This window comes from Esox lucius, chromosome 17 (genome assembly GCF_011004845.1).
Source record: "Esox lucius isolate fEsoLuc1 chromosome 17, fEsoLuc1.pri, whole genome shotgun sequence".
Taxonomy (NCBI): domain Eukaryota; kingdom Metazoa; phylum Chordata; class Actinopteri; order Esociformes; family Esocidae; genus Esox; species Esox lucius.
The window spans coordinates 37018033-37040477 of NC_047585.1; the positions used below are offsets into that span (position 1 = coordinate 37018033).

The window sequence follows — 22445 nt, forward strand, 5'->3', positions numbered from 1 at the left end:
GACAACCAAACCGGCTTTGTTGCTGTAGGTAAACAAAATTCCGTATAGCAATGTCAGGCATATTCTGCTCTGACAAGTTTGGTTTTTTGATTTTGAACCCAAGCTGTCTAATGATACAATTATCAGATGTGAGAAAAACATGGCGGATAAAGAGTTAACCCTGCTTCATGCACACCATAAGCCCACACTGACCCTGAGGCTCTCTGTGGTTTTCCTGTGATCAAGCTCAACAGCTACACTAATCCTCTACTGAAACGATCCTCTGAGTGAAGTCAGACTAACAGTGAGAGTCTCTGAAAAATTGCATTGTTCATCCCAGATTAGGCAGCTGGACATCTGTTTTTCTCACTTTCCTGTGAGCTGTTCCTCCAATCTAAATTGTATGAACGGGTGGTGAAAACCACCCAGCACATCCCTGGTGCCCAGCTCCCAGACATCGTAGACCTCCAGGTCAAATGGTGTCTGAGTAGGGCGTGTGGGATCTTTGGGGACCCTTCAAATCTATGCCACAAACTGCTTGTCCTCCTACCATCAGGCAGGCGGTACAGGTCTCTTCGTTGTCACACCAGCAGACTCAGGAACAGTTTCTTCCCATCCACTGTAACCATGCTGAACTCTGTGACCTAACACTAACCACACCCACCCGCCCACCACTTAGTACTGCCTCTCAGGTTCCTTGTTGCACTACTCTCCTTGTACTTCTGGACTCTCACACTGCCTTGCAAAGTCTGAACAGGAAGTTTTCAGTTGTTACATGTACATGTCAAACACGGGAACCTCATTGCTGCTATCCCTGCATTTCAGTTGTACATGCTACATTGCACCTTCAGTTTGCCATCATTGCCCATGTAGAATTGCCATTTGTACTTGCATTTGCCTTCATTGCACATCTATACATCCCACTTAACATACATTTTTCTTAATATTTCTACATTTTCTGCACTCTTCTTTTTAAACTTCTGGTTTGCATTTCGTTGTACTTGTACTTGTTCATGGACAATAAAGTTTAATCTAATCTAATGATCTGTTTGCTTCAGGATATTCTTATTTTCTCCACTTTCAATCTTTTACTTCAATAAGTCCAAACCTGTGGAAATAATGGTTATAATTAGTGTTTTATTCCACTGAACTTCTGTTATTATTCAGAGGAGAATGAACATTTCTTGATAATATGGTCATGAATTATAGGCTATTCTACATGACCAATTCGTGAAACATGTACATAACAATGAATAGTTTTGCTATTTCTAGATAGCTTCCAGTAGACCTACATCAAAGCCCAAGGTCAGTATTATGATCACACATTTATCTACATTTATTTTCAGTTTGAACATCGTAGGTTACGTGTAGGTATCAAATCAAATCAAATCAAATGTATATATAAAGCCCTTTTTACAACAGCAGTTGTCACAAAGTGCCTCACAGAGACACCCGGCCTTAAACCCCAAGGAGCAAACAACAGTAGTGTTGAATTTCAGTGGCTAGGAAAAACTCCCTAAGAAGGCCGAATTTTAGGAAGAAACCTAGAGAGGACCCAGGCTCAGAGGGCCCAGGCATCAATCCACCCACATTGCCAGGCATCAACCAAAGGGACACCCACCAACCGCAACCCCCCTGAATGAGGGCCGAGTATTGCCAGCAGTGTACAGCCCAATTGCACAAGTGCGCAACAGAGAGTCAACAACAAGCCAGTGACTCTTCCCCCGAAAGGCATTGGAGGGAGGGCATCCCAGTGGCGACGAGAGCCCACCTGGCAAGACAGCAAGGGTGGACAGTATCAAGCCTACTGGTCACCTTCACACCCCCAGGCCAGGCTACACCTAATTATAAACCATGCTGTAGACATGAGTTTTTAATAGTACACTTGAAAGTTTGCACTGAGTTTGCATTTCTAACCTTAATTGGCAGGTCATTCCACAGGAGTGGAGCTCTATGAGAAAAGGCCCTGCCGCCAGCTGTTTGTTTAGAAATTCTAGGTACAATTAAAAGGCCGGCATCTTGCGATCTGAGGTTACGTGTAGGTATGTATGGCTGGATCATTTCAGCAAGGTAAGTAGGAGCAAGTCCATGTATTGATTTATAGGTTAAGAGTAAAACCTTAAAATCAGCCCTAACCCTAACAGGCAGCCAGTGTAAGGACGCCAGGACAGGAGCAATGTGTTCACATTTTTTTGTTCTAGTTAGGATTCTAGCAGCCGTGAGCAGCACTAATTTAAGTTTCTTTATTAATTTGTCTGGATAACCAGAGAGAAGAGCATTGCAGTAATCTAGTCTAAAAGTAACAAAAGCATGGATTAATTTTTCTGCATCAGTTTTTGATAGAACATTTCAAATTTTTGCAATGTTTCGAAGATGAAAATAAGCAACTCTTGAGACATATTTTATATGGTCTTCAAAGGAGAGGTCAGGGTCAAGGGAAACGCCAAGGTTTTTTACATTTCTTTGGGATACGACCATGCAGCTGTCGAGGTTCACAGTGAGATCTGCTAACAACGCTCTTTGTTTCTTGGGTCCTAAAACAAGCATTTCTGTTTTCCTTGAGTTTAAGAGCAAGAAATTCTCTGTCATCCACTTCCTAATATCTGAAACACATGCTTCCAAAGTAGCTAATTTAGGGGCTTCTCCATGCTTCATTGAAATATATAACTGTTTGCCATCAGCATAACAGTGAAAGTTGACATTGTGATTCTGGATTACATCGCCCAGAGGGAGCATATATGGGGAGGACAATAATGGGCCCAGAACCGAGCCTTGAGGAACACCAAAGCATACCTTTGACTTGTCAGAGGATATGCCATCCACACTAACAAACTGATATCTTTCAGATAAATAAGATTTAAACCAGGCTAGAACATGTCCACGTTGCCCAATATGGGTTTGCAGTCTCTCTAAGAGAAGGGAGTGATCAATAGTGTCAAAAGCGGCACTAAGATCAAGGAGCAACAGGACAGATGCAGAACCTTTGTCTGAGGCCATTAGAAGGTCATTTGTTAAAAAATTCAAGTGTCTCCATTGACACCTGGTCAGGGAGGTTCAGGACATTTTTAGGACAACTGAGATTCTGGGGACTATAACTATTTAAGGAGGAGTCAGTAATTTGTTTTCTAATGGTGATGATCTTTTCATCAAAGTAGTTCATGTATTCATTACAACTAAAGTGAAGACCCACTTCACTTGCTAAGCTTTGCTTTTTTGTTAACTTCGCAACTGTATCAAAGGGACCTTTTGGATTGTTTTTGTTCACCTCAATCAGGTTGGAGAAATAAGCTGATCGAGCAGACGTGAGTGCTTTTCGGTATTGTGGTGTACTGTCTATTCAGGCTAGTCTAAATACCTCCAACTTGGTGGAGCGCCACTTTCGCTCCAATTTTCTGGAGGCTTGCTTAAGTGCTCTAGTATTGTCTGTGTACCAGGGAGCAAGTTTCTTGTTACGTATTTCTTTAGTTTTCAGTGGTGCAACTGTGTCTAATGTATTTCACAGTGTTGAGTTTAGATCCTCGATTTGATCATTTACAGATTTATTTACTCTGTCGTTATGAGCGAACTTGTAAGAATATCAAGGAATTTATTTGTAGTCCGAGAATTTATAGTACGGCTTTTGAAACTCATTGTTTGCAGAGCAAGTGGATTTCTTGTTTTAACGGTAAATGTAATAAGACAGTAATCCGATAATCCATGGTTTTGGGGGGAAATTATTAGATCTACAATATCTATTTCTCATGACACAACTAAATCTAAGGGGTGATTGTGGCAATGTGTTGGACCTGAGACATGTTGGATAAAACCATGATAAAACCCATTGAGTCAATTATGGCTTCAAAGGCTTTTTGAAGAGGATCATTGGAGTTTTCCATATGAATATTGAAATCGCTAAAAATTTGAATACTATCTGCCATGACTACAAGGTTAGACAAGAATTCTGGAAACGCATTGAGGAACATTGTGTATGGCCCGGGGGGCCTATAAATAGTAGCTATGTAAAACGATTTATCAGCCTCGTTAACTTTCACGAGTACAACTTCAAAAGAATGAAAATCAATGATGTGTTTGAGAGTAAATTTATATTTACTGTCATAAATATTAGCAACACCCCCCCCTTTTCGGGATGCATGAGTGGTGTGATCAGTATAGCCAGGAGAGGCCTCATTTAGGGCGTTGAATTCATTAGGCTTTAGCCACGTTTCACATAAACCAATAACATCTTGTTTATGATCAGAGACAAATTAATTTACTACAACTGCCTTTGGAGCAAGGGATCTAACATAGTCCCATTTTGAGATGCGAGGTGATACACTCATTTTTTTGTTACCGATGTGGAGGAAGGCTTTATCTTAATAAGGTTGTTTTTGTTAGCACTACCTTGTTTAACTTTTCTCAGCCTGGAACGAGTCACAGTGGCAATAGGTAAAGCTGTACTAACTACTCTGGCTATGCTATCGACAGACTCCACTATGCTAGCAGGCTGGCTAACAGCCTGCAGCCTGACCTGCACCCTATCTCATGTTAAGGCTATAGGAGTGAGACTCCTGTCGATGTTCCTAGACAAAAGAAGAGCACCACTCCAGCTAGGATGGAGTCCGTCGCTCCTCAGCAGATCAGGCCTGGCACTATTTCTGGGAGAGTCCCAAAAAGAAAGCCAGTTATCTACAAACTCTACCTCCTGCGACGGGCAGAACTCCGTTTTCAGCCAGCGATTGAGTTGCGCAAGTCTGCTGTAGTGCTCGTCACCACCCCTAGCTGGGAGGGGGCCAGAGACAATTACTCGATGCCGACATCTTTCTAGCTAGTTTACACGCTGATGCTATGTTCTGCTTCGTAACCTCTGACTGTTTCATCCTAACATCGTTGGTGCCAACGTGAATAACAATATCTCTGTACTCTCTATACTTGCCAGTTTTAGACTTTGCTAGGACCAACCCCAGATTTGCGGCTACGTCGGTGGCTGCGAGGTAAGTAGGAGAAAGTCCATGTATTGCCTTATTTTTGTTCACACATTTTAATTTTTTTACTTTTTGCTGTAAAGATATACAATCTAATCAGTCAAAATTAGACGTTGACTTTGAATATTGAACTGAAGCTATCTATTACAAAGCTGTTCAAATGATAGACACATTGCTATAAACAGCTAAACCTGACTGATTTAGGTTTTTTAAACCCTGCTCTTGGCAAATTTAGCCCAGAGTGGTGGTGTGACACTGTCCCCTCTGTGGTTTTCCTGTGAACAACATCTACATTCATACTACTTGTCTATTTAAACAATCCTCTCAGTGGTCATATCCTGTAAGTCAGACCAACAGTGAGACTCTTTGAAAAATGACATTGTTCATCCCAGATATGACGGCTGGACGTCTGTTTTTTGTCATCCTCATTTTCTGTGAGTCTTTCCTCCTATCTAAAAATGTATTCACTCTTTCAGTCTTTGTTTTAAGGAATTCTTAACTTGTGAATCTCAAGACTATAGTGAGTGTGTCTTATTCCATTGATCATGTTGACATGTTTATCCCTAGTCATTATTTTACATTTTATTCAGATAAGAATGAAAACTGCTTGATATCAGTGACTTCCAATTAGTCATTAGTTTTGAGATAGCTAGATGAGACAACTCAACCCAGTAATAGTAAATATATCTCTAAATGAAGAAGCAATCAGCAAAGTCAGAGTTTTCATCATTTTCTTTTTAGATACATTCCATTATGTCAAAACCAAAGGTTAGTATGATGATTGTATTTAACCACAATTAATTTCCATTTGAACCATTTTGTTAACTCTGGCTTTACTAAATAATGCTGCCATCAATTTAGCACATCTTTATCCATTGTAAAAAATCTCTTAATTAGCTTGCTAAACGTAGAGGATTTTAAATATCCTTATCTAATGATCAATAGGGACAGATTCTTTCATATTTAATATATACAATATACCTGGATGCCATAGCATCTATGTTTAGTTAAATTGTTCAGTACAAGTGTGTCGTTTCTCAGTATATAGACAGGGTTAACCACAGGGTAGATGGGTGGATGTCAGGCAGGGCTGCCTTGTCTCTTGCTTTAGCAACTCCTGTTTTTAGATTTTTCTCTAGAGAAAGTTCTCCTCTAGCATGCGTGCTGAGGGAAAACGTCCTGGTTGAGTGACCAGTGTGATAAGTTATAGATTGGTGAGATTGGAGAATATGTCTTCAACCTAAACCTGCTTTGAATAAGCATTTCATATTTTAATATGAATTTTCAATAGAGACACGGTCTATTCCTCTGATCTCATAGTCCTCCTTCAGCCCAGTTTGACTATGAGTTCTACAGTCATCAGAGTCAGTTCAGCTGAGCTGTGAGACTTGTCCATCTGTATCTGAGTCGCAATGTCACTTCATCATAGAGAAGAAACAGAGTCACACCCAGAACACACTAACAGTATCAGCTACTCAACTGGGAAGAGTTCATTGGTTGTGATGAGAATTACATGTTTTCTACATTGCAGTGACCTACTTTCCATCAACACACAGTGACACATTCTCTTTGAGGATTATCCACTGATCCAATAGATTCACTTTTAACAGGTTTTTTTTCTGAGATAGGTATCAATGATGAATATTCTAAATGTTAGCTTAGTAGAAATTGCTAATTAAAGGGAATATGTGTCTTTTTAAATTGTGTTCATTGTTATGAAAACCATAAATCCATCATTAAACAAAATTATGTATTTTAGCTTAAGTAAAGGAAATACAGCATAATATGTATATCTTATATTTCACAGTTCCTGTCGTATCCAGTTTAAAGAAACCAGAGATTAGTGTCAGTCATAATGAGAAGGATGTCATCATCTCCTGTGAGATTCCTGGACCTGCTGGTAATGACACCACTTGTAACCTGTATGTTGGAGATCAGAGTCAACATCTCCAGAACAGAAAGATCTGGAGGAAAAAATCATCCAGGTCCAAGACATCATTCTGTCAGTTCACAGTGACTGAAGATGACCTGATCAGACATCTACAGTCAGTAGGGAGTCAGGAGGTGAGCTGTGACTACAGAGTGAGTTCAGGACCAAACTCTCTCTCTCCACGTAGTGACGGGTACATTATAACAAGTGAGTCATTATCTATACAAAGAAATTAGAGCTGTACGTCATCATGAGCTCATTTACTTTTACTTTACAATAACATTAGTAATAGTACAGTATAATCAGACAAAACAAAAATACTTTGAGATCTACACTTGGAAATGGCTCTTGACACCAATTACTAAAATAGCTGCCCAGATCTAGCACTCATGTCTATTAATCCCCAATTGTTTTCTGATAATGTGGTCATGTTTGGGTAACCATAGGATGTGTGTATTGCTGAGAATATCAATATTTGAGTTTTAGCCTGTCCATGAAAGAATAGAATAAGTGTTTTAACTTGTGCCTGAAAACCTTTTTTCTTCCAATCTATATTCTGATGATTTCCTCATAATCTCCCAGGTGTATTCTATACAGAATACCTTCACTGTGCATGTCCTGACAACATATGTGCACATAAATTGCACTTATAATGGGCAATGGAAGTTAAGGCGGAAATCTCAGTTTCTTCACTTACACTCAAGTGGCTCTAGAAAGGGACAAAAGGAATTAGTTCTCTTTCTCTATGGTCCTCTATGAAGAGACCACCTTAAACACTGTATATGTACATTCTGATTTGGTTAATTTACATAAATGAAGGAATAACAACATTCTTGTGTAATCAGATAACAAAGTAATTTTATTGCAGATTTGATAGCTAGTGCTACTTTGATCCCCAAAACAACATTGAGACCAACTACCAGTAAGTAATACATCCGGTTTGCAATTGCAATAATTTCATTCACATTTCTAAAGATCACTTTCACCAGGTTCAACCACTTCTTTGACCCCCACGGCAACAACATCAGTTGTATTGGCTACTACTTTTTATGATTTTTGCCGGAGCAACAAAATGTATTAATTTCTGGTTGATTTATTTATTTCTGGTAGATTCCACGATTCTCTCACCTTTATTGATAGTAACTGTATAAACGTGCCATGAAAGAAAGGAATACATTCTTATTCCATGAAATGAAATAGATTTGGCAGACGCGCCAGCAATTACTTAATTCTTGAATATTCCAGTAAGTTAGTAGATACCGGTAAAGCTTATTATTGGCTAATACGCTGTTAAAATGGCCACTGGCAAACGGTATACATAGACACTGTTTGTGGTGGAGGTAAACTTAGTAAGAAACATTGGTCAGTTTAACTGTATCAAAAGCTATACTGGCAGGCAGCAAACGTACAGCTCTGTGGTGTAGAGGTTGACGACACAGCCTTTCATGTGGGCAACCCGGATTTGAACTACCAGTAAGTAATACATCTGGTTTCCAATTACAATAATTAAAGCTTTCTTCTCGCCAGGTTCAACCACTTCTTTGACCCCCACAGCAACAACATCAGGTGTGTTGGCTAATACTTTTTATGATTTTTGCTGGACTGTGTAAGCGGATTTGAACTACCAGTAAGTAATACATCTGGTTTCCAATTACAATAATTAAAGCTTTCTTCTCACCAGGTTCAACCACTTATTTGACCCCCACGGCAACAACATCAGGTGTGTTGGCTACTACTTTTTATGATTTTTGCTGGACTGTGTAAGCGGATTTGAACTACCAGTAAGTAATACATCTGGTTTGCAATTACAATAATTAAAGCTCTCTTCTCACCAGGTTCAACCACTTCTTTGACCCCCACGGCAACAACATCAGGTGTGTTGGCTACTACTTTTTATGATTTTTGCTGGACCGTGTAAGCGGAGCCGGCTAAGAAGAGCCAATGTTTCTTACTGAGTGACTGACTGACTACCCCTTGTTAAATAGCGTGGTGGTTAGAAAAGTGGACTTGTTAACTGTAGGTCCTGAGTTTGTATCTCCTCGCAGGCTAAGTGAAATACGCATTATGAATGATTCCGTATAGACGAAAACTTCACTGGCTAAAACCGTTAGTATCTACATTATAGTAAGCCTTGACTGAAACTGTATACGGTTGTATTGCGACTGTTTCTGGCATAGAAATGTTCATCTTCAGTCTCGCTAGCAATTGTTCAATTCTCATGATTATTCCTAGGAAGTTAGTAAATACTAACAAGCCTATTACTGGCTAATAAGCTGTTAAAACGGCCCATGGCAAAAGCAATACAGTTCATAGACGCTATGGTGGAGGTAAACATAATAAGAAATGTTATTCCGTTTTACACAATCCTCAATGGAGTCTAGCAACTATTGAAGCATGTAATGCTGTGGCGTAGTGATTAAAGACAGTGCCTCTACCTCTAAGTTCAAATCTATTGAGAGTAACGACATTTATTTATTATTTCTGGTAGATTCCACGATTCTCTCGTCTTTTCATTTGATGAAAAAGTTAGTTATTGTCGCCTTTATTGATAGTTACTGTATAAATGTCATTCACTAATGAAAGAAAAAAGTAACTTGTTTTGCCATGAAAGAAAAAAATAAGTTCTTATGCCATGAAATGAAATAGCTTTGGCAGATTCGCTTGAAATTGCTCAAATCTTATGACTGTTCCAGTAAATTATTAGATACCGGTACAGCTTATTACTGGCTAATACACTGTTAAAAGGGCCAGTGGCAAACGGCATACATAGACGCTATTTGTAGTGGAGGTGAACTTTGTAAGAAACATTAGTCAGTTTAACTGTATCAATGTCATTCATGAATGGCCAATGAATTATTAAAACGGCCAGTGGCAAAAGAGGATTTGTTCAGGATATACAGATGCCGGTTGTCAGTATAGACAAGAGGCTATACTGACACCCAATAGATGTACAGCTCCAAGGTGTAGTGGTTAACGACACAGTCTTTCACGTGGGCGACCCGGATTTTAATCTTGAGATGGCAACACTTATGATTGCGGGCCGGCTGAAATAGGCTTGCCTTGGTTTCTTGTTTTCAAAGATATTTATATTGTGGAAAAAAATCTTAATGGTGTGCTTTTTTCTCAAAAAGATCTTGGCCAGTTTGGAACACTTGATCAGGATCAAAGAAAAGCAGCTTAGACCACTGGATCACCCTAGACTGGCTGACTTAACCATGTGACTAGATAATGCAGAGGTGTTATTAATTGGTTCTGGAAAGGAGGCTGTTTAAAGTATTCAGCAAGAATCTGTGCAGAACTTTTAATGGATTTCCCCTAAACATGCTATTTGTAAGTTACTTGCATATGCAAAAGTGTGGTTTTTAGGGGTGGTCAAATGTAATACAAAATATCCTGATTTGTCAAATCCAACCACCGTAGGGGCCCCCCTGAAAAGACTTAATGCAAAGTCCCTTCATTATCCAAAACAAAGCAACCTTTACAGAATGAAATAGAGTATTTCAGAACATCTTAAATGTTACAACATTGAAATTTATTATATTTACCATTATACTTCAGGAATAGCACTGACACAAAATATCATACACAACCAACTTGCAACAACTGTACTAAAAACAATCTCAGATTCCTTTAATTATTAAGTAAATCAATTTGATTTAACAAGAATAGCTTTTTGTCAGTATTGAGAAGATGCTCTACAGGTAATGAATGTATAAGGGGCCGTGTGAAATCGCACAGACTTTGTAGTGTAAACATCAGCTGTGACAACTGCGCCCTCTGCTGCCTCACCTCCCCCTGCAGCAGACAGGCTCCAGCGTTCGACGTCACCGGCCTTCTGACACCACCGTCCATCTCATTATGCATTTCACCTGTGTCTTGTTTAGCGCACCTGTTCCTCATCCTCATCATTCCCCCCAGTATATATGTTGCCTCTGCTCCCCCTGTCTTTGTGTGTTATTGTCTCGCTGTCACAAAGAGCAGTGTTGCGCTTCGCATTTATATTACTCAATTATTAAAAGATACACCAAAGTATTACGCCGTTCTCCTGCTCCTCCTTTTTTCGCCCCGAAGACGTGACATCAGCACATTCCAAATCCAGACCCTGGGAGTTCTAATTCTAAATGGGCTGATTTCTGAAAGTAGATACTAATCCTCATCTGATATGCAACTATATTGTCCTTGATACTTTCTAGAATGTTTTGGCTGAAACAATTCAAAACCAATTAAAAGTATGTGAGCGAAAAGAGGATCAATCAAGCTCAATTTAGCTTAAGCGTGGAGCAAATTTCCAAAGTGTTGGCCTGTTACTCTCCTATTTTGCTCTCATACTGATCAGCCATGTACCTTGGGTTACCGACTTTCAAAACAATATAGTAGCTTACAGAATCACAAGGTTTTTGTGTGTTAGTTAAATATGTTATCGTCACCTTTATTGATAGTTACTGTATAAACGTCATTCACGAATGAAAGAAAAAAGTATGTTGTTTTGCCATGAAAGAAAGGAATACATTCTTATGCCATGAAATGAAATAGATTTGGCAGACGCGCTAGCAATTACTTTATTCTTGAATATTCCAGTATGTTAGTAGATACCGGTAAAGCTTATTATTGGCTGATACGCTGTTAAAATGGCCACTGACAAACGGCATACATTGTGGTGGAGGTAAACTTATTAAGAAACATTGGTCAGTTTAACTGTACCAGAAGCTATACTGGCAGGCAGCAAACGTACAGCTCTGTCGTGTAGAGATTGACGACACAGCCTTTCATGTGGGCAACCCGGATTTGAACTACCAGTAAGTAATACATCTGGTTTGCAATTACAATAATTAAAGCTTTCTTCTCACCAGGTTCAACCACTTCTTTGACCCCCACAGCAACAACATCAGGTGTGTTGGCTACTACTTTTTATGATTTTTGCTGGACCGTGTAAGTGGATTTGAACTACCAGTAAGTAATACATCTGGTTTGCAATTACAATAATTAAAGCTTTCTTCTCACCAGGTTCAACCACTTCTTTGACCCACACGGCAACAACATCAGGTGTGTTGGCTACTGCGATTTCTAGGCCAGCATAAACATGTACCCAGAGGTGTGCTCAAAGAGTCAGATTTCTGACAACAAAACTGTGCCTAATTATGCTGGTCCTACGGTAATTGATGTCCTGGAAACTTACATTGGACTTCACAATGGTCCCCCAAAGAACATTTCATGGACTCATTACTTTAAAATCAATACAGAGGTAGCTAGTGATTTTTCACTCTCTTATAAAATGGTATGATTCTTAAATACATCAGCTCAGTAAACATCCACAATAAACATCAAATAATATCCAGAAAAATCTATGCGCCCCGTTCTGGAGAGGAAAGTGGTCTGCCACACTTGAACTTGCCCCTTTCTGCGTTTGTGAGAGAAGAGAAGGGCCAACAGAAGCCTGAAACCTTCGCAAGGTCATGGGATTCATCCGGGGCCCCAGTTTCTTCTGGTGTCTTTTGTGGCGGTTTCATGCATTGATGACTGCCAATGTGACAGTGTGCCACCAAATGTACATATACTGTCTTCGGATTTGAAGCTGGTCTTGTGAAGTGCACACAGCATATCAAGGAGGTCTTGTTCAAAGTTGAAAGTTTATCAAATGCACCGAATAAAACAGTGTCATCCAGCACAATGAAATTTTTGTGACATGACACACAACATCTACATAGTAAGAATCAAGAAATATATAAGGCAAAAATATAGCAACACCAATATAGTCAACATGAACTTTTACGTTTTACGTTTCAACAACGGCTGTCATTTTATCAGACAAAAACAATGTGAACTCCTAACACTTGACTATTCTTATGTATTGATGCTGCTTTCTAAAAAGAAAAGGTTCTCAAATAATACTTTAATTTGAAACTCTGGTGGAAGTCCTATACAGTTGTGCTCAAAAGTTTGCATACCTATGGAGAATTGGTACTATACAGCTCTGGAAAAAATTAAAAGACCACTCCTAATTTTTCTTAAGGGTAGGGCAAAAAAAGCACATTTCCGCCTAAAATGATGTACCCAAATCCAAATGCTTGTAGCTCATGACTTGAATATAGTAGAAACATATTTTGGTTCCATTTGAAAGGAAACACTCTGTAGTTTGTAGGAATTATTAATTAATGCAGGAAAGTATAACACAATAGATTTGGCAGGAGATAAAACAAACCAAAAACAAAATAATCCTCATCATGTTTGAATTGCAGAGGGGAAGGCCAAACATGGATTATGAACCTGGAGGAACTTTCCACTTGATCCACTCGATGCCAGCAGGATCTGGATAAAGTTTCATGGCCATTTGATGTAAAATTCATTGATATACTTACTCATTTGTAAAGCAAGGCCAAAGTGTCCTTTACAGATTGGCCACTTTGTGCCAAATTGGACACTTTGGACACATTATACATTTTCTAGTTCATACCTAGAACATATAACAGTGCAAAGGTGATTAATATAAGGGTTACACACTCCCAGGAATGTTATACATGATGGAAAATGTGCTTCCCTTCATAAAGGTACTAACAGGAAGCACGACAAGAAGGCAGATCCAGTGATCTAACATCATATGGTAGATCACCACATTTGATGTTAGATCATATGTGGTATCTATGCCTCCTTACACACATAGATAGTAAGCAAACAGTTGGCAGGAGTAGAAAGGAAAAGAGTAGAAGGGAATAGGAGAAAGAAGGGGGAGACTTATCGACTTCTGGGAAAGCTCTGAAATGGCCAGCCAGATGATGGCGTCACAGTGGGGGTCAAGAGCCAGAGGGACCTCCTGAATCACTGTTGGGGATTCAGGGAGAAATATGGGGATGAATAGACCATAAGAAACAGCCACAACATGTCATAGCCAAATCACATAGACAATTGGTTACATATTAGGGCATTATGAACTGAAATCTACAATAATGACGTGACCCAAATGGCAGTAAGACGCTCAGAAACTATATGACATAGCCTAACATAGCCTAATATGCTAATGCTAATATATTGTATGTCTTGGGAGTAGCCATTTAAACTTTAAATGCTGAGTATAGTTTAGTGAACAGCGACAGCTATGCTTCTTGTCAAGTTTGGTTGAAGATTTGTGGGGGTAGTGCACACTATTGGTGTGTCCTGTGTGTGCGTCTGACGGTGATCGTTCAACAATTGCCGTAAAGTGTGGCTCATTTGCTCTCATTCTAGCAAGGTTAAAATCCGTTTGAGGAAGATACATGTTACCAAACACATAAGGCCGTGTGTAATCGGTGCCAGACTGCTTGTCTTTGTTGACATCGTGCGAAGCATAGAGCCCACGTAGAAGGATAAACTATGTCTGGTTAAATGCTACAGACTGTCTTCTTTTCAGAAATACCAATTATGCTGTGTTAAAACCTTGTAAGGGTTTTGAATACCATGAATAGTTTTGCTCCGAGTTGATCGAGTTTGATTTCGCTGTGAAGAACATGAATCCTTTTCGATTATAAAAACAGATTTTATCAAACAAAACAATGCTTTGTTATATCTCTGGGACCATCAAGATAAGAAATGTACAAAATGTACCATCAGACCCAAAACTACAGTGGGGAGAACACATATTTGATACACTGCCTATTTTGCAGGTTTTCCTACTTACAAAGCATGTAGAGGTCTGTAATTTTTATCATATTTCATTTAATTTAATTTTATTGCATGACATAAGTATTTGATCACCTACCAACCAGAAAGAATTCCGTCTCTCACAGACCTGTCAGTTTTTTTTAAGAAGCCCTCCTGTTCTCCACTCATTACCTGTATTAACTGCACCTGTTTGAACTTGTTACAGTATAAAAAACACCTGTCCACACACTCAATCAAACAGACTCCAACCTCTCCACAATGGCCAAGACCAGAGAGCTGTGTAAGGACATCAGGGATAAAATTGTAGACCTGCACAAGGCTGGGATGGGCTACAGGACAATAGGCAAGCAACCTCTCCACAATGGCCAAAATGTCTGCCAGGGTATGCAAACCTATGAGCACAACTATAAGTTCTATAAGGAAAAATGTTAAAGGGAATTGTAAATAAATATTGATACTGTAAAAGGACCAGAATTACGACAGCCCTTTTGTATTGTGGGATGATGGGAATATAAACAAACGGCATACAAAGCCGGGATGGATGGTTTTTAGTCAGTTCCAAGGTGTTACGCTGCTATATTATTGTGCTGGGGGATATGAGGGATGTACTACTAACTTTTCTCAGTTTCCTCCAGTTTTACATTTTAGAAGGAGATGAGGTCCTGGTCCACACCTGCGGATTACCTGGTTTGGGGGGCCCGTTGCTGTCCCTGTCCTTGTCCACCTGGTCATACTTCTGACCTAGTCTAAAATCAAATAGACTCTGGATTTAGCCCAGAGAAATGTATTTATTATTCCAATTGGACTCTTAATATCTCACCTGGCACAGCCAGAAGAGGACTGGTCACCCCTCTGAGCCTGGGTCCTCTCTAGGTTTCTTCCTAAAATTCGACCTTAGGGAGTTTTTCCTAGCCACTGAAATTCAACATTACTGTTGTTTGCTCCTTGGGGTTTAAGGCCGGGTGTCTCTGTAAAGCACTTTGTGACAACTGCTGTTGTAAAAAGGGCTTTATAAATAAATTTGATTGATTGAGTCATTATGTGGTATTTTGTATGTATTTTACATGAAACAAAACAGATGCTTATGACTGGGGGATCAAATACAGCCGTAGATCACTGAAATGTAAGTATGTTTCTCAACCAATTCAAAAAGGGCTTGATAGAAAAACATCTCCAAACATTTATGCATGTATGCCTTTTTAATGGAAGAACTTATAGGGGTTCTCCAAAGTTTTAATGTGTAGAACCCCGAAATGACTCTCCATTAACATTTTATATTCATGTGATTTTATATTCATGTGATTGGCTTCCGGTGCGGTTTAGGGTGGAGTACAAGGTCCTGCTGTTTGCATTCAAGGCCATCAATGGTCTGGCCCCGGCCTACCTCGCCGAATTAGTAACGGTCTACCAACCTGCTAGAGCTCTCCGCTCCTCTGAACACACCTCTCTGGTCATTCCCAAATTCAAATACAAAAAGTTTGGAGGCCGATCATTTGCAGTTCAGGGCCCAACTCTGTGGAACGCTTTACCACCATCCCTGCGTAACATTACCGTATTCAGTGTTTTTAAATCGCAGTTGAAAACACATCTGTTCAGACAGGCTTTTAACACGTAATCTCTGACTCGACTGCTCATTTTATATATTTTATGTGTATGTGTGTGTATGTGTGTGTATATGTGTATGCGGGTGTATGTGTATATATATGTATATATACATTTTCTTTATTTATCTTATATTTTTATATGTTTTAATATTTTTTTATATTCTGTTGTCTACTGAAGCTTTTAATGGAAAGCGCCTTGTGCACCTTTTGGCTGTTGTAAGGCTTTACAAATAAAATTTGATTGATTGATTGATTGATTGACATAATGAACTCTACCAATGTCCCACAGTGAAATTATTATGGCTTGCAGCAGTGGGTGTGGCTTCTGGAGTGGGCGTGTTCCTGGTGGGATTGACAGTTGTCTGTCTCCGTAGGAAGACAAGTGAGTACTTCATATACTGAATGTTATTAAATAATTAGCAAATATGTATGAAAGACCAAACATGACAAAATTATAAATAAATAAATGGATCAATAAATGTGTGGGACTTTAATAGCCAGACATAGCAATCAAGCTCAGAGCGGCAGATAGAATCAGACTGTGAAGAAGGTGAGTTCTGTTTTAGATCCTTGGCACAACTGTAATGAGGACGCGCGTGGAAGACGCACGCCCTCCCCCCCGGCGTGGTATTCGGCGTGCGTAATCGCCGGCCTTCTAGTCACGCCGCTCCTCCTCCCACGGCACTGTCATGTCTTGTTATTGCACACACCTGGTGTCCATTCCCTCATTAGGTTGCCTATATTAGTTCCTGTGTTTCTGGGTGTCTTTGTGTGGTATTGTTCCATGTTTGAAGTAGTGTACCGTGCATTGTCTGAACACTGGATCCGTTTGTTTGCACTTCGACGCTCCGTTCTCTTGGGGATTTTGTACGGATGTGTTCAGTTTTTGATTTTGGGAATTATACGTCATATACTTGGATAAAGAATTGACAACTACAATTCCTGCGTTTGGCTCCTTTTCGCTGCACACCAGGGACAACAACACCATTTTGCCAATCACTATTCCTAGTTTAAGCACATGCATCTGAAATAAATATATACAGAAATATAAGATTATGAAAATGTATATAAAAATAAATAAATACAGAAATGAATTATCAAGGAATTAAATAAATAGGTAAATAATATTGATTAATAAATGTATTATTATTCCTCTCCGGGAGCCATCACCTTATCGTGGTGGAGAGGTTTGTGTGTTCCTATGAACCTGAGGGCTGTGTTGTCTGGGCCTTAGTGCTCCTGGTAGGGTTTCCCATGGCAAAGTGGTCTCGGGAGGAGCCAGACTAAGAATGGTTCAAAAACCCCTGTGTACAAACGAGGAAGAGGAGGAATTACCCTGCCCGGAGGAAGCCCGGGGCCCTCTTCTGGAGCCAGTCCCAGAAGGAGGGCTCGCTGGCGAGCGCCTGGTAGCCGGGTTTGCCACGGAGCCCAGTCGGGCATAGCCCGAAAAAGCAACGTGGCACCCCCCTCTCCATCTTATGTGCCCACCACTCATGGGAGGAACCGAACTGGGAACGTCTGGAGGTTGTCCCCGTCCGAAAGATCTTCAACTAACACTCCAGCGGTGCTTTTCTGGCATCCCTGTGGAGGTTGGGGGCATTGAACCTGAGTGGTCGATGTTCAAAGCCTCCATTGCCGAAGCTGCGGCGGTGAGTTGTGGTCTGAGCCGGAAGGCAAAGCTCTCGATATACAGGTACATTTTTGTTCCTACCCTCACCTATGGTCATGAAGGCTGGGTCATGACCGAAAGAACTAGATCGCGAGTAGTGGCTGAAATGGGTTTTCTCAGAAGGGTGGCTGGCTTCTCCCTTAGGGATAGGGTGAGAAACTCAGCAATCCGTGAGGAACTCGGAGTAGAGCTTCTGCTCCTTTGCATCGAAAGGAGCCAGTTGAGGTGGTTCGGGCATCTGGTAAGGATGCCCCCAGGACGTCTCCCTAGGGAGGTGTGCCAGGCACGTCAAGCTGGGAGGAGACCTCGGGGTAGGCCCAGGACTAGGTGGAGAGATTATATTTTGACACTGGCCTGGGAACGCCTCAGGATCACACAGTCAGAGCTGGCAAATGTGGGTCCGGAAAGGGAAGTTTGGGGTCCCCTGCTGGAACTGCTGTCCCCGCGACCTGATACCGGATAAGCAGATTAAGATGAGATGAGACATTTATTATTATGTTTTTATGTATGAATATGTATATATATATATATATATATATATATATATATTGTTGCATGTATTTATTTATTGTTGCATGTATTTATTTATTTATATATTTATTTTGGCAGGTTTGGTCCTCCAAAAACATGTACCTTTCTCATTAATGTAAATGCCTATGACTTTAACTCCATCTATTCCCATTGACTCTATTCTAGAGACGAAGGTATATTTAGTAATAAACAGCCTAATTTGTTTTACAGAAAGAAACAAATCTCAGAGGTAAGAATTTCCCTTGTGGATATTTTGTTATGCAGCTTTTAATCAAACTTTTCTTCTGTGTTGTTGTCAAAAATAAGATTTTTTTTTAACAAAAACCTATTCATGCCTTTTTTTCTTTTTATAGACCTCAAGCCCAACAGGATGATCATATCCAACGTATGGACCAATAAATACACTAAACTCCATACACTACTATGACTGCAATACTCTTGTACAAATACACTATCGATCAATTAGCGTATAATTTCTGTTGTAGAAATTTTGATGGAAACCATGTGGAGTGGTGACAGGCAGTGTTCTGTCAGCCCCTCTGTACTGTCTACATTCATGCCCTCAGGTGAGTCCAAACAGGTTGACCTTTTAAAAAATGTATCCACTGAAGCATTTATAGGGTTTATGTGACAGGAAATGTAGAGCATCTATCCTCGCAAAGCAGTGGGCTGGATAGGCAGGCATTTATCTGAATGTATTTTGGCCAACTATGTTTCCAAGTTTCATATCGTGAATGTATAAGTGCATTTTTAATCAGTGTGTAAAGAAATAGAGAGACAACATTGAGTGGTCTTTTACATGTGTTTTGAACTGGCAACTGAATTTTTGTAACTGGACAGTGAGGGAAGAACAGTGCTTTTGTAACAGGGAAATTTGTTAAATGTTTTTATTGAGGAACACATTTTTTTTTCTAGATGGGTCCATTCCAAAAATCTCAAGTAACAATATGTTTTCAGTCATCAAACTACTTTCGCCCACTCTCGAAAATGAACAGGATTTCACTTCCATATATAGCCTTGGAAAATATGAAGAGACCCCTCCACCTTTTTGACATTGTGGAGAACGTTTTAACACCGCGACGGAAATGTGTGTAGGTCAAGGCTTTGAACGCATGCACCGAAGATCGATGTTCACGTGGCTTCTGAGAAATATCTGCGTGTGATATATTTGTTGAGTAATAATGCTGTGTATTTAGATTGTATTTCTCAATTTTTTACATATTTTCTAACTTTTGTGTAACTTTTCTGAATTTCCTGGATGAAGTGTAATTTCGAAAACTCAAATAAAACAATGTTAAACATTTATTACTTCTCATTATTGCTTGAATGCTCTACGATGTTTGAACAGGTTATGAAAAGTGTTTACTATGACCCGGCAAACCCTGGTTCTTAATTGGGTTGAGAGGGTTTGAAAAGAGCATACTTAGAGAAAACCATGGAGATCCTCAAAAATGGCATGACTGGCAGACTGGATGACTGGCCCAGGATACATAGACGCTACCCAGGCCTGTAGCTATACATTTTCAAAGAAATAGAGTTATTGTTCATGATATAAATTCACAATTTCACCTGGATTTGGTTGACATGAGTGCTTACAGTGTGGAAAACATGAAATGTATGTTCACATGCATAGATGTATTAAGCAAATATGCATGGATTCGTGTGCTGAGAAATAAAAGTGCTATAGATAATATAATATAAGACATATTAAAAGAAGGAAATAGACCACAAAAAGTCCAAACGGACAAAGGGAAGGAGTTTTTTAATTTTACATTTTGAAATGTTAATGAAGAAGTACAACATAAAATATTTTGCTACAGGAAATGATGTCAAAGCGAGTATTAAATCACGAATGTGGAGGAATCTAATAGCTGCCAACACTAATCACTATGTTGAGGTTATTAAAGATTTAGTTCATGGATACAACCATAGCAACCATCAGTCTATTAAGATGAAGCCAGCTGATGTTTGTGAAGAAAGTGTTAGATTAGTTCTCAAGAACCTGTATGGTAAAACAATAATGAGAAATGGTAACCAAAGCTACAAGTTCCGGGTTGGGGATACTGTGAGACTCTCAAAGTTGAGAGGTGCGTTTACAAAAGGCTATGAAAAGGGGTACTCAGATGAATATTTTACAATGACAGAATGCATTCCACGGGTACCTTCTGTATACACTATAAAATATTACAATGGTGATGTGATGAACAGGAATTAAAACTTTTAAAGTGGAAGGATGAAACTTTTAAAGTGGTTAGGGATAAAAACTTTTAAAGTGGAAGCAGTTCTGGATGAGAAAGTACAGAAAGGGAAGAAAATTTGTCTTGTGAAATGGTTTGTTTGGTTTCATTCGTAGTTGGGAATGTGACTGCAAAATTACAATTCAGAGCCGTCAAACAATCTTTTAGACTATAAGATGCAGCCTCAGAAACTCTACTATGATCCTCATAGGTATGTTGAATACTACACAACACAGGCCGGTAACGGTTTACTGGGGTATCATGGTAGCGCTGTCAATGTATGGGGTTGGTCTATGGGGCCTTTTCCGGATGGCAATACCTTTTTTGAAGCGTGGGTTAACAATAGCAAAACCACATCTGAAAAATGGAGGGAGGAATATAGTTGGCGATGTTGTCAATAATTAAAAGGTTGTTTTTCAGAATCAGGAGCAGATTGTCATCACACAGCGATGTTGGTAGACTTTCTATAAAAGTAATCTCCCTCACCTTCAACATTTTGTCATTCAGCGGTTGCCAACATGAATAAACCCAAATTATATTCTGAATTTCTTGGAGAAAACAATGTCTGCATTATCCAACAACATCTTCACAAAATATGTTGTACACTAGTTACTGGGGCCAATAATGACACAGCTGAATGAAGTCGTGGTTCAAAACTGCTATCCATCCTAGAATGTAATTTAGTACCCGTAAGGCCTTGTGCTGTAATCAGGGAGCAGTACACGCTTGTTGTACACAACTCTGAAACGCTTAGACACTACTCGGCTTTTCAATGTAAATGTTCTTTTATCTCTCGCAATTGTGTCTTCAAATGTATTGCGTTGGTACGACCACCAAAAAGAGCATCCCGAGGGTCAAGGCGCTCTGGAGCATCAAAGGTCTTCAAGAAAGCTTTGACATCTGCAGATGTGTTTTTAAGCTGAATCCACCCACACTCCTATATGTATTGAACATGTACGTTGTGTTGTTCTTTTAAAGCCTCAAGCTTTGTCAGCCATTGTTGGTGAATCAACCTGTGAATCTTTGTCACCGGATTGGTGCTTGCTGAACAATGACACTTTGGGTTACCAATTACAGAAACAGCCTAGAAATTCATAGACTGTGCACACCCCATGCATTCAGCAAATCCATCTACATAGTAGGCACCGATTTTCACTTCATCCCTGTTCAGGGCGTGGTGTACTGATATATTCTCATCAGAGGCCACAAATTCAAGCCATTGGATTGAGCTGTTTGAGAATGTCTTCTGACAACGGTTGTAGTTGTAGGGGACCAATGCAATGGTGTCATTGTTCCCGTGCATCCACGTAATTAAAACGTGAAATAATCAACTGTTATACCAGACTCTGAGAAGGTTTTATTGTAATAAATCGCTAACATTTTCCACCTTCCACACTACCAATGTGAAGAAAACAATCTTGCGTTGATCCCCGTTGTACAATTTCATATGACGTGTTTAAAAAAGTTTTGTTTACCTGAAAAAACATATCTTGATCTGTCAGCGATTCACAGTTGTTCATGAAAATGTATACGCTACCTTACTGTAGGTGCTTTGTTGGAATACAAACCTTGTGTGAAACACGGTATGTTTTGTCAACCTGCATATACTACAGTTTGTACCAGTGGTTATTTAGGGCCGATCTGATCTTAAAAATGGGCTGAAACTTACCAAATCGCAAGTCCTGACCCCTTCTTTATATCTTACACAAAAATCATGTCTCCCACACGTAATACTGTGCTTGTGGAAAAACACCAGTTGTAGGACATCTATTTTAGCACTTACCAGAAACATCAAATGCCGGGGGTTTATAGCATTGCTGAACCCTGGTGCCCCATTTGTTAAACACCAAACATCATGCCGCTGATATTACACTTATTTATGGATGGGAATTTAACATTCCG

General features: G+C 39.6%; 2 protein-coding genes and 1 long non-coding RNA gene across 5 annotated transcripts in view; all 3 read left to right on the top strand.

Annotated features, from left to right (window-relative positions):
- The first annotated feature begins 4917 nt into the window (after positions 1 to 4917).
- LOC117592965 (integumentary mucin C.1-like) lies at positions 4918 to 12838 on the top strand. 2 transcript variants are annotated; one of them, XM_034287607.1, is made up of 9 exons: positions 4918 to 4949; positions 6748 to 6840; positions 6948 to 7077; positions 7739 to 7792; positions 8398 to 8436; positions 8552 to 8590; positions 8706 to 8744; positions 11721 to 11759; positions 11875 to 12838. In XM_034287607.1, the coding sequence occupies exons 2-9, from the start codon at positions 6796 to 6798 to the stop codon at positions 11946 to 11948; spliced, it is 459 nt and encodes a 152-aa protein (XP_034143498.1). In that variant the 5' UTR covers positions 4918 to 4949; positions 6748 to 6795; the 3' UTR covers positions 11949 to 12838. The 2 variants fall into 2 exon arrangements, with proteins under 2 accessions (XP_034143498.1, XP_034143499.1); XM_034287608.1 differs by lacking the exon at positions 4918 to 4949 and adding an exon at positions 5382 to 5460.
- Positions 5324 to 22445, top strand: part of LOC105008709 — a 68634-nt gene continuing 51512 nt past the window's right edge. The window contains exon 1 of the mRNA XM_034287590.1: positions 5324 to 5374. Coding sequence (XP_034143481.1) covers positions 5335 to 5374 — 40 coding nt within the window. The 5' untranslated portion in view covers positions 5324 to 5334. The remainder of the gene's footprint in view (positions 5375 to 22445) is intronic.
- On the top strand, positions 16308 to 19558 carry LOC117592966. Of its 2 annotated transcripts, none has more exons than XR_004574712.1 (5): positions 16308 to 16488; positions 18472 to 18535; positions 18660 to 18691; positions 18792 to 18872; positions 19222 to 19558. It is a non-coding gene; the product is annotated as an uncharacterized LOC117592966 (long non-coding RNA). The 2 variants fall into 2 exon arrangements; XR_004574711.1 differs by having other exon boundaries at positions 18517 to 18535.

Coding starts and splice junctions, on each gene's coding strand:
- LOC117592965 (XM_034287607.1), top strand. CDS start 6,796: ATGAGAAGGATGTCATCATCTCCTGTGAGATTCCTGGACCTGCTG. Junction 8,745..11,720: donor CCCCACGGCAACAACATCAG/GTGTGTTGGCTA, acceptor TCTTCTCACCAG/GTTCAACCACTTCTTTGACC. Junction 11,760..11,874: donor CCCCACAGCAACAACATCAG/GTGTGTTGGCTA, acceptor TCTTCTCACCAG/GTTCAACCACTTCTTTGACC.